The sequence below is a fragment of the Rutilus rutilus genome (genome assembly GCF_951802725.1).
Source record: "Rutilus rutilus genome assembly, chromosome: 10".
NCBI classification, from domain to species: Eukaryota; Metazoa; Chordata; class Actinopteri; order Cypriniformes; family Leuciscidae; genus Rutilus; species Rutilus rutilus.
The window spans coordinates 15,480,089-15,492,457 of NC_140215.1; the positions used below are offsets into that span (position 1 = coordinate 15,480,089).

The window sequence follows — 12,369 nt, forward strand, 5'->3', positions numbered from 1 at the left end:
TAATTTTATAGTTATAGACCCTTATTGAGTCAACACTATCTGACACAAAACGAAATGTACTGTAACTGTGAAGTAACTGTATTTTTTCCTACAGATCAAATAATAGAGCCATTTAATGAACTGATCCAGGCGAAGGTTAAAGTAAGTATATAGTTGTGCTGTAGGGACAAACCTTTTATTCTCCTTTTCTCTCTCTTTTGTTAACCTTGGATGGTTTTTTTTAAACAGAAGCCAGTCTTAGCAAGCCAACCATCATTGTTGCCTCCAGTGCCAGGTTAAAGACTTATTTTTCCATCCTAAACACAGTCACTGATATGAGTAATGAATAAATACGTAATGAATTTTCCTGCCACTTTCTAGTCTCAAACATCATTACCCAGACAAGACCAGCTCCTCTCCTCAAACACACTGGCCTTCCAAAGCCATGGAAAACTTCAGGTAAATGACACTCTCTCACCTTTGAAGCCAAGCATAATATTACATTAGCAGAATGGAATACAGGCATAATTCACACACCATACTGCACAGTATTTACTGCATACTGCCTACTATTTCTTATTGCTTGTAATCAGTATGCAACAATTGAAAAGGTTGTATGATGTCTTGTTGCCACATTACCTCACTACGTAGGATGTATATATAGACCTCCAGTTATCATCTCGGAAATAAATGGGACCATTGTGCATTCTTACCCAAATTTGCCAAAAAATGTGTCAAAAGGGAGATATACACAGTATACATATAAATTGCTCTACATTGTCTCTTGCTGTTTAAACTCTTTTAAAAAAAAATTGTCATATATTTTCAAAACTGTGTTTTCCATTGTCTTGTTTTCAATAGCTAAATTTTTTCCTCTATGATAAGTAATTATTTCTATAACTATCCTCTTCTTGCATATGAAAAGGTCACATTTACCTCTCTTACAAAACAATGAATTGTTTTTTCAACTACACACCTGGTTTTCTTCATAAAACAACATTAGGCCTATAACTAAAATGACAAAAAAAAATTCTCACTGCTTTTCCAGCTTTAAATGTTTAGACAACTTTAAACGCTAAACAAATCAAGCACTCCTGCGTTAACTCATAATAATTATCCATCTATGTAAAACAAACTAAACCAAATTCCTCTGTTTTATGTCTGTGACCTGAATTGTTTTAATTGGACCTCTTGGACATCACATGTAGTGGGTCCCCTGCCACAGTTTTCAAGATAAATTCCAAATAAATGTCCTTCACCTTTATCAAAACTCTGTGTGCCAGATTAGACTTTCCTGAGAGAGGGACAAATTGAAGGAAATGTTTTTTAGTATTGTATTGCCCTTCTTTTTGGTAGCTGACTTGGCATTGGGCAGTTAAAAAAAACATGCATTTATGAAACGAAATTCAACTAATGACTATTATTACTTTTCTTCTATACAAATTCATTTAAATTAAAACATAAAAATGTCCTTTTAACTTCTGTGATATGAGATCTACATCTCATTATCAACAAATGGACATCAGTGCCTTCTTATTTCTGTTTTTGTACTTGAACTGTGCCATTTTCTTTGCATGTTTGTCATACATATTGTGTCTATTTCTACTGTTTCATTAATAGGGGTGGAAAATCCCACAACAGCTGATGATGATCAACCTGCCTTGAATGAGGCCCTTAGTTCCACTGACACACCTATCTTCCTGGCCACGCCAAAAACCACAAGCACAGTTCGAACTCAAAACCCCACCAGTCACCCTAGCACTACCCAAACAGATCCTCACACAGAGCAACATACTAGTTTAAGCCCACATCGACCTACGACAACTCCAGAACCTTCCACAACCAAACTACAAACCAGCACAACCCAAGCACCACCCACTACAACCCAAAAATATACCATCAAAACACAGATCTCAGTTAAAGTTCAACCATATACAGCCAAACAGCTACTGAATACAGACCAACAGTTTAGTGAAACAACACCTAGTTCATCTACAACCAAACCACCACTTCACCAAACCCAACAACACACCACAAGCACTGTCCAGGAACATCCCTACCCATCAAAGAAACAAGACACCATAACTCAAGAGAGTCTCCATACAAGGAAAATTCAGCCCAGTACCAAGCTGCATCGGTTGAGCTCAACCCAACGTACACAAGGCACGTCCAAACACCGAACCACTCACACTTTCTCAAAATCCACTTCCTATTACCAGTCCAGCACAATCACACATTCTGAACAGCCAAACAACAAACCAGCAACAACACCGAATTGGTCTACAAATGTCCATTATCCAACAAACACAGCTTTGAATTCACCCACAACTTTAGCAAACATTCAGAATGGATTAGTGTCACGGCAGACTACCGATTTCATCAGGCAACCAGTATTTAGCACTAATCCATCTATCCCTGAAGAACATTCTGCATCCCATATTACCACAACTGAAGATTTGCCTCTTAGATTTAGCACTGATCCATCTATCCCTGAAGAATATTCTGTATCCCAAATTACCACAACTGAAGATTTGCCTCTTAGATTTAGCACTGATCCATCTATCCCTGAAGAATATTCTGTATCCCAAATTACCACAACTGAAGATTTGCATCTTAGATCTAGCACTGATCCATCTATCCCTGAAGAATATTCTGTATCCCAAATGACCACAACTGAAGATTTGCCTCTTAGATTTAGCACTGATCCATCTATCCCTGAAGAATATTCTGTATCCCAAATGACCACAACTGAAGATTTGCCTCTTAGATTTAGCACTGATCCATCTATCCCTGAAGAATATTCTGTATCCCAAATTACCACAACTGAAGATTTGCCTCTTACCGAAAACGTACAGGAACTGACTCCACGCACTATATATCCACTCACTTTTTGGTACCAGCCCCAACCCACCACCACAACACAACATTCCACAACTACAAAACAGCAAGCTAGCACTGCCAAATTCAACCCCAAAACATATTCCCAGGTTGAAAACCAACCACTTAACCCTGAAGAACAGTTGCCAGGTACCCAAAAAACCCCACTAAACCTGACACCTAAAACTGCTTTCATCAAATCCAATGCTATTCAAAACTCACCCGTGGCGGAGAAGGTAACAGTGAGGACGAGTCAACCAGGTCCACCAGAGGGTAACTTCTCCCCTAGACATATAGTATAGAAAAGTATTAGTTCTAGTAAATTGAATTGTAGCAATCTGGCAAACTAAAATGTATTGTTTAAGACGATGGGGTGTCCAATCCTGCACCTGGAGGGCCACTATCCTGCAGAGTTTAGCTCCTATCCTAAGTAAACACACCTGAATCAACTAATTAAGGTCTTCAGGATTACTAGAAACTTCCAGGCAAGTGTGTTGGGGTAGGACATTGGTGAAGAACATTGGCCTTCCAGGAGCAGGATTTGACATCCGTTGATTAAGAAGTTCTTTGATGTTTTTCATTCATTCTTATGCCTTCTTTTTAATTATTGGTGCCAGAAATTCCTTTAACAGCATGGATAACCTAGACAGCCTAAAAGCTATTGATCAGGGATCTTCTGAGAACATTATCATTACAATATTTTTACCTTTGTATGAGACTTATGTCAGTCTGCCTCTGTATGTCAGCTAGTTCCCAGCCAAAGGACGAACAGCTACTATCACTGCCAACACTTACAAATGAGGTGGCTAATAGGAATGATGGTAATGATATCAGCTCCAGTTTTACTCCTTCTAACTGTGCTGTTTGTCACCTGTCCGTATTAACCGCATATATCTTCATTGTACACAGTATCGTTGTGATTGTCACCACCACTTCCAAACGTCATCCTGCTGGGCAATGCTATTACCACCTCACTAGAGCTGAAACAACCCCACCACTTCCCCTCAATCGTCTTTGAACCATCACCTACGGCACCAACTCTCACATTCCCATGCCATGCGTTCAACTCAAATGCCTGACTATTTCATCCACTCTTAAAAACACTGCCACTGTCATAATGCTGCGCACACCATTTCACACCATCTTCGCTTCTAGATTTGTTGGCTTCTGTTTTTGGATAGCTGGTGCTCTTTTGTGAGCTTCCCAGACACATCCCCATTCAGTCAGTCAACAATTCTGTTGCCATAATCTTTAATCATGTTCTCTTTCCCATCACTGACTGTGTTTGTGTTTATCTAGGCAGAGGTAACTTCCGTAACTCTTCGGTGTCCCGCCCCTTGGCACGAAATGTTACACAGAGACTGAGGCCTCATGGTCGTGTCCCTCTGATTCCCCCTACAAAGACTTTCAGGCCACCCCCTGTGTTTCGTAACTCAACTCTCAACAGGAAAAGGGGTATAAAACATTGGCGGTCTTCACATTGACACAAACACAAAGACAGTTTTTCTTTTAACTGGGGCCTTTAACTGTTCAGCTTTCCTTTCATGCTTCCAAAGATCTATCCAGCCATCCTTACTTTCATTAATTAATTCATTCTGTCATTAATTTAGTTTTTTTTAAATATATTATATATATATATATATATATATATATATATATATATATATATATATATATATATATATACACACACTCACCTAAAGGATTATTAGGAACACCATACTAATACTGTGTTTGACCCCCTTTCGCCTTCAGAACTGCCTTAATTCTACATGGCATTGATTCAACAAGGTGCTGAAAGCATTCTTTAGAAATGTTGGCCCATATTGATAGGATAGTATCTTGCAGTTGATGGAGATTTGTGGGATGCACATCCAGGGCACGAAGCTCCCGTTCCACCACATCCCAAAGATGCTCTATTGGGTTGAGATCTGGTGACTGTGGGGGCCATTTTAGTACAGTGAACTCATTGTCATGTTCAAGAAACCAGTTTGAAATGATTCGAGCTTTGTGACATAGTGCATTATCCTGCTGGAAGTAGCCATCAGAGGATGGGTACATGGTGGTCATAAAGGGATGGACATGGTCAGAAACAATGCTCAGCTAGGCCGTGGCATTTAAACGATGCCCAATTGGCACTAAGGGGCCTAAAGTGTGCCAAGAAAACATCCCCCACACCATTACACCACCACCACCAGCCTGCACAGTGGTAACAAGGCATGATGGATCCATGTTCTCATTCTGTTTACGCCAAATTCTGACTCTACCATCTGAATGTCTCAACAGAAATCGAGACTCATCAGACCAGGCGACATTTTTCCAGTCTTCAACTGTCCAATTTTGGTGAGCTCGTGCAAATTGTAGCCTCTTTTTCCTATTTGTAGTGGAGATGAGTGGTACCCGGTGGGGTCTTCTGCTGTTGTAGCCCATCCGCCTCAAGGTTGTGCGTGTTGTGGCTTCACAAATGCTTTGCTGCATACCTCGGTTGTAACGAGTGGTTATTTCAGTCAAAGTTGTTCTTCTATCAGCTTGAATCAGTCGGCCCATTCTCCTCTGACCTCTAGCATCAACAAGGCATTTTCGCCCACAGGACTGCCGCATACTGGATGTTTTTCCCTTTTCACACCATTCTTTGTAAACCCTAGAAATGGTTGTGGCACCAACAACCATGCCACGCTCAAAATTGCTTAAATCACCTTTCTTTCCCATTCTGACATTCAGTTTGGAGTTCAGGAGATTGTCTTGACCAGGACCACACCCCTAAATGCATTGAAGCAACTACCATGTGATTGGTTGATTAGATAATTGCATTAATGAGAAATTGAACAGGTGTTCCTAATAATCCTTTAGGTGAGTGTATATATAATGGATTTTAAACTTTCTCAGTTGATTGAATTGGCTTTTGTATATATCTATACATTCTTTTTTGCATGTGGTTTCTCTGTTGGGTTTTAAATTCATTTCTTTAAGGGACTCTTAGGACCTGTTGACAAGATTTGTGTAATCTAAAGGGAAACCACACTCACACACAGTCTCTTTCTGCCAGAAGTCTGTTTCTCATCCTGTCCTCTTCACACTGCCATTTAATTCTGCACTACAGCTGATTACTCCTGTGACACCTGATATTACAGCTGAAACTAAACATTTCAACATTTTAGTCTTTTTTTTCCTTCACATCTGGTCTCTTACTCTTTTAATATTTAACAAAAACACTCCCGTACTCATATTATTGTTTTACGGTGTTTCTGTATGCTTTTAACACATTTCTTTGTCATATCCTTTGAATGAAATGAGTTTGATTATAACAGTCTTTTGTATCCTGACAGTGCCTCATGGTGAGCGCCATATAGGCCTTTCGGCGGCCAAAATTCAGAAGGGTCCCAGAAAGCAACATCATGGTAAACTCCTTCATGGATTCTGAATGCTAATAGTTTTATCTTGTGAAGGGGGTTTCAATATATTTCCATTACAGTCCTTGTGATGTTACTGTAGTTTCAAAGCCTGTTGTGTTGTTCAGTTTTGAGTGATTTTGTAGCCCCTGTCCCAGAAAACTGTGAATCTAATTGTGCATAGTGCTAGACTGGATACAGTTTTAACATATTGTTTGAGATAGATGTCACTGTTTGGTAGAAAACATCTCTTGTGTTGATTCCCTTGCAGCTGGATTTTATGACAATTCTAGGCCAAAGAAAATATTTATGTACTGTTCATGTCATAATGGATTTTCAGAGTTCTTTGGAAAAGCATGGCAAAACATGAGCATGGACCCTCTCACACTTTCTCCATCACCTTTTCCCAACCAAAGATAACACTGAAACTACATTTTGGAGAATCAAGTCCCTCCGTCCTTACCCAATTGCTCATCGCATCCATCCAATCCGACTTTTATTCGAAAGTCTACTGCCCTGAACACTTTTGGCAGATATATGATTACTTGAGGAAAACGTGAAACTGTTTTACATTCATTCATTTTTTTCATCCTAAATTAGATTCCTGAAAATGATCTGGAGTGTTTTGCGAATCACATATTGGAGTACTGGACCATTAAAGAGAGCTGTGGGAAATAATCATGTTTTGAATTTGATTAATTTATATTTTTTGGTCAATATTATCCTGGACTTCTATTTTGAGTGAATATCCAGAATTATAGCGGTGCAGTTCTGCAATCCATCATAGCATTGGTCCCGTAGAGCTGTTCTTGGAGACGTTGCAGTCCTGAGAGTCTGGACAGCATTAAAGGATCCCATTTGGCTCTCACAATACCCTGACTGTGCGGACATTAGCCTGATGTCATGCAGTGTGTGTTTTTTTTTTAATTCCAACCATGTGAATGTTATTTGGGACATACTTTTTCTTCACTTCTAAATGATAGTCAGTGCAGTGTTTTCTGGCCTTGGACATTTATAATAATAATAATATTATTTTTAATTGAAAACAAAATGAAAAGGACCAACACAATAAAAAAAGACATAGCTCTCTTTTTTTGTTTAGACTAATCTCAGCCACAGCATGACTTTATGGGTTTTAATGTTTTCACTGAACCCTTGATTAACCGAAAACAATTTCCCCGTATCTCCTGCTAAACTTCTGTCTTCTTTTACAGTTAAGACAAAGCAAAACCAGGTTTCAGAGACTAAAGAAAAGGGTGAGGACACTGACAAATAAAGATAAAGAGTCTTGATGTGCATATATTTCGTTGCTAATTGATGAAACATTTTCCATGTTAACTTTTAGAAAAGATAAATATTGATCTGAAGCAGATGGACCCATTCCAAGATCTGAAACCTCTAGCTCCACCCACTACTGAAAAACCAACCAATAAAGAAACTTCACAAACAACAACACCACAATCTGCTTTTGAAGGTATGGTCTAATGCATGTTCTGTGATTTGTACAGTTCATTTATAGAAACACACTGGATACTGAAATTAGAGTATTTGTGTGCCAGTTTCTATTATAAAGTTGCAAGAAGATCTGCTGAGAATAATAGGCATAATAAGTCTAACAGAGTTGGAGTCTTGATCTTTTGATTGTTTCATGTATGTCTTTGAATCTTAGGCAGTCGTTTTCACACCGGTGACAACTCCTCTGTATTCAGTCCTCATCCCGTATCTGAGGTGGATGCAACGGGGAAGAAACGTTTTGTAGGTAGGTATATGGGTCAAAATCATTTATTGAGGAATTGGAGGTCTATTTTACAATTCAGTCTTTTGACAAGTCGTCGCCTGTCGTCTTTTTGCAGCGCCTCATGTGGTCTATAGAACTGACAAACGCCCGGAGGAGCCCTGCTCTGTCACTCAGTCTCTCAGCTTCTTTCCTGATGAGGAGGTGGTATACATGAATGTCACTGGCCCGCCCAAGACCCCTCCATCCAACCTTACTGTAGTCACAGTAGAGGGATGCCCCTCTTTCGTCATCCTTGACTGGGACAAAACAGACAATGAGACCACAGGTAGACTTAAAGTCGACATGAAATCAAAACTGACCCTATTTACTTTGTTAGCGCATATTACTAGTCTTGTGGTGAACAATTAATCCGTGCAAGTTAATACACCGAAAAAAAGCTGTTTGCCGTGGTAATCTTTAATCAAAATCTGAGAAGTGACTTCCGGTCTGGAATGGCGTTCCTTTTCTGATGACGTCAGTTTGACGGCTTGGGTTGAAAACGCTTAACCACTCGCCTCAAACCGTTAGTCTGCTATGAGCAGAGATGGAGAGGAGGAGCGCTTAAGTAAAACCCTGCCCTCTGTTCAATTAACCGTTTCACTTGGAAATACGTCACAACACTGGATAAAAGTCGTTTGCAACTTCCGGTTTACGGGGACTTTAAAATAGAGAACTAGACTTAAACTAGAGACAGTATAGAAGTTGGTGATGGACAATTTGAGAAATGAAAGTTAAAAGAGCCAATAGCCTTTTCTGACGAATGCAATGTCTGTTTTTTTACTCACCCTCGTGTCATTTCAACCCCCCGGGGGGATATCAGAAAACTCTCGGATTTCATAAAAAATTTCATAAAAAATATCTGTGTTCCGAAGATGAACGAAGATCTTACGGGTTTGGAAAGACATGAGGGTGAGTAATTTTCCTTTTTGGGTGAACTAACCCTTTAACTTTGGAATGTGCATTAGCTGGACAAGCCTGAAAAATATATTTTTTTAGTGCTGGTTTGGGCTTAGGAAGTAAAATTTATGATACCGTTGTTGTCAGATTATATTGCTGATTTGAAACATGTCTTTGAATGGTACCCTTGACAAATTTTGACAGATTTTTAGTCTTTTCTCCATTCCATCAGAAAGGAGCTGAAGTTTTATGCCCATTACCTACATAAAAAATAACTGCCCGAGAGAGGTGTTGCCAAGATGGCTGCCAAGTGAACTGGTTTGACTTGAGGCTTTGCTTAGACTTACTTTAGTTTGATTTAACAAGATATACGAGATATAAAACAGTTTTAAATCTGTCATTATTTACTCATTTTAAAATAAGTCAATCCAAACCTTTCATGGAAGAAAGGATATACACTGCCATTCAAAATTTTGTCTGTAAAAAATTTTTTTTTTTTTACTTCCTCTTATTCTCATTAAGGCCAGATTTATTTGATAAAAAAAAAACAATAATTGTTAAAGCTGAAAAGCTGCCATTATTCCAGTCGTTAGTGTCACATAATCCTTCAGAAATTATTTTAACATGAAAACAGTTTTTCCCCCTGGATTCTTTAATAAAAAAAAAAAAAAAGAATTCTTTAAAATAGAAATCTTTTGTAATTGTCTTTACTGTCACTTTTGATTAATTTAATGCATCCTTGATTGGTAAAAATCTTACTGGCCCAAAACTTTTGACTAACGACCCCCCCCCCCACATTCTGGAAAACATCTCCTTCTTTGTTATATTAAACTTTGTTTTTTTTTTTGTGGTCTCAATAGAATATGACGTAGTTTCCTCAACCAAGGGTCCGCATGGAGAAGAGGTGTCCATCCAGACAACAAATCAAACACATACCGCTGTGGAGAACCTGAAACCAGAGAGCAGGTATGAACACATGTACGTTATACCATGTTCTCCTAAATTAAGCTAATTGTGATTGCTGCTTACACAGTACACACTAACCCATAGACCTATTTTAAAGAAGTCTTTAAACAGATTGGAAATGAGGCCATCATTTAGTCCCTTCATGAAGCAGTTATCACTGTGAGGCCTTCAAGGTCCCCATAATATTTGTTACAGTAACATACATCTAAATAATAATGTCTGGTTGGCTGACCAATACTATTGGTTCAGAATTGTTAACTATTCTAATTACTAATAGTTAACTCATTTTCTCTTGCAGTTATGAATTCAAAGTTACACCCAAGAACGAGCTGGGTGTAGGCCCAAGCAGTGATCCAGTCAGTTTCAGTACTGAGTCAGGTAAGCGAAAGAGAAATGTTAAAGGCCTAAGACATTCATTCATTGTGAATAAATTGTGTGTGTAAGAAAATCAGCGAAAAGCTCCTGAGCTCCAACCACAGTATGTTCTGAGATCATTGTGAAATCATCTGGCTCATCCAGTGAATCTGAGCTCTATTTGTTCCAGAAGTGTCCCCGGGCCAATTGTATTATCAAGAGAAGCATTAATGATTTTTACCTTCAGAGTCACTCTTTTCCATATCAAAAATCAATGGCATGTGAAGTTCTAAAAAAGAAAACAAGCACCAGAAAGCAGTCTGCACAACTTTTGTGCTGTTTCAAGATATTTGAAGCCATACGAGAGCTTTGTGTGAAAAACAGACCTTAATGTAAATCATTCAAAAACAATCGAAAGCATTGAAGTGAGTCACAAGTTGCGTGAGAGCTGTTTGTGTTTAATGTCATTCAACAATTTAAATAAACTGGCACTCACGGAATAATAGAGTCAGGCAGGCCAAGGTAACGTAAGAACAAAAGATCGATCTCACAGGTGTGTGAAATTGGCAATGAACCATTGCTGTAATATATATGTATAGTTAGCATATAAGCATTACTGTCAGCAGTGAGAGTAATGTGGCTAATAGTTCCAATGTGTTCACTCTTCTGTGTCTATTGAAGTCATTTAGGTAAAAAAAAATACAGTACTGGGGCCCTGATAAACTGCCAGAAAATAATAATAACCATGAGGATATCTGACACAAGCTCTGGAAAATTGTACATCATGAAGGACAACTCAGGGGAATTTCCTGGTGCTTTAGATTTTTTGTAACTTTGTTAGAAATAAGTCCAAAAACATGCTGTTTTGATAGATTCAGACCTTGAGTGGAGTTATTGTCCTGATGGCATATTGTCTGGCTTATGTTTAAGGAAGGAATTCTTACCTTTGACAATTACGTGTTTGGATCAACCTAATTCACATATGTATAGTTTCATAGTCAATTTTTTGACATACACTTGCATTTACAGTACACTACCATTCAAACCTTTGGGCTTTAAAATAAATGAACAATTTAATTCAGCAAGGATGCGTTAAATTGATCAAAAGTAAACATATTTATAAATTTAAAATAAATGTATGCTACAAAATATTTCTAATTAAAATGTTGTTTTTAAAGTTCTATTTTTTTTTTTTTAAACATCATGAAAAAATATATTACAGTTTTCACCAAAAATATTAAGCAGCACAGCTTTTAAAATTAATAATAATAATGTTTCTTGAGCACTAAATCATCATATTAGTATGATTTCTGAAGGATCGTGTGACACTGAAGACTGGAGAAATGATGCTGAAAATTCAGCTTTGCCATCTAGGAATAAATTACATTTTAAAATATATTTAAATAGAAAATAGTTATTTTAAATTGTAATAATATTTCACAATATTCTTTTACAAACAAACAAAAAATCCTACTGACCTCAAACTTTTGAACAGCAGTGTATGGTGCTCATGAAGCTAATAGACATCAATGAAAAATCACAAAATATAGATTATGCATTTATGCATTATGCAAGTTGCTTTGACATCATGTTTCTTCTGTACTGCAGCTGATCCTCGCGTAAGTGAAACCCCCACTGGTAAGTGTTTCAATCCAAGTATACAATATATATTTAAAATACAAACACGCAATGTCTATACAAAATGTACACGTCTAAACTACCGTATATGGGCTCTCATAGGTAAAAATGCCATCTGGTCATCGTTTCCGTTCAAAGCCGACTCGTACTCAGAGTGCAACGGGCGGCAGTTCATAAAGCGGACCTGGTACCGCAAGTTTGTGGGTATCCAGCTGTGCAACTCTCTCAGATACAAGATCTACCTGAGCGACTCTCTTAAAGGTCAGTATCAACCATTTACAGACTCACCAAATATTTCTGCTAAAAGTAACTTAGTTACTTTTTTAATTCTTTCTTCAGGGAAGTTCTACAGCATAGGAGATCAAACAGGGTATGGGGAGGACCACTGCCAGTTTGTTGACTCGTTCCTGGACGGACGAACCGGTGGCCCTCTTCCGCCAAACCAATTACCACCCAGACAAGGTTTCTTATAACAAAAACATGTTTCTTAAA

The 12,369-nt window shown here is 38.1% G+C and overlaps 1 protein-coding gene across 6 annotated transcripts in view; it reads left to right on the forward strand.

Moving 5' to 3' along the window:
* The window catches only part of abi3bpa (ABI family, member 3 (NESH) binding protein a), a 29,221-nt gene that overhangs the window by 15,607 nt on the left and 1,245 nt on the right, over nucleotides 1-12,369 (forward strand). The window contains exons 6-21 of one of the 6 annotated variants that reach the window (XM_084422274.1): nucleotides 95-141; nucleotides 229-274; nucleotides 361-438; nucleotides 1,600-3,129; nucleotides 3,603-3,677; nucleotides 4,156-4,311; nucleotides 6,183-6,254; nucleotides 7,460-7,501; nucleotides 7,591-7,719; nucleotides 7,915-8,004; nucleotides 8,099-8,308; nucleotides 9,780-9,897; nucleotides 10,184-10,263; nucleotides 11,848-11,877; nucleotides 11,980-12,138; nucleotides 12,217-12,339. In XM_084422274.1, coding sequence (XP_084278400.1) covers nucleotides 95-141; nucleotides 229-274; nucleotides 361-438; nucleotides 1,600-3,129; nucleotides 3,603-3,677; nucleotides 4,156-4,311; nucleotides 6,183-6,254; nucleotides 7,460-7,501; nucleotides 7,591-7,719; nucleotides 7,915-8,004; nucleotides 8,099-8,308; nucleotides 9,780-9,897; nucleotides 10,184-10,263; nucleotides 11,848-11,877; nucleotides 11,980-12,138; nucleotides 12,217-12,339 — 2,985 coding nt within the window. Of the gene's footprint in view, nucleotides 1-94; nucleotides 142-228; nucleotides 275-360; nucleotides 439-1,599; nucleotides 3,130-3,602; nucleotides 3,678-4,155; nucleotides 4,312-6,182; nucleotides 6,255-7,458; nucleotides 7,502-7,590; nucleotides 7,720-7,914; nucleotides 8,005-8,098; nucleotides 8,309-9,779; nucleotides 9,898-10,183; nucleotides 10,264-11,847; nucleotides 11,878-11,979; nucleotides 12,139-12,216; nucleotides 12,340-12,369 lie in introns of all 6 variants that reach the window. The other 5 variants (XM_084422276.1, XM_084422275.1, XM_084422277.1 and 2 more) reach the window with 5 other exon arrangements.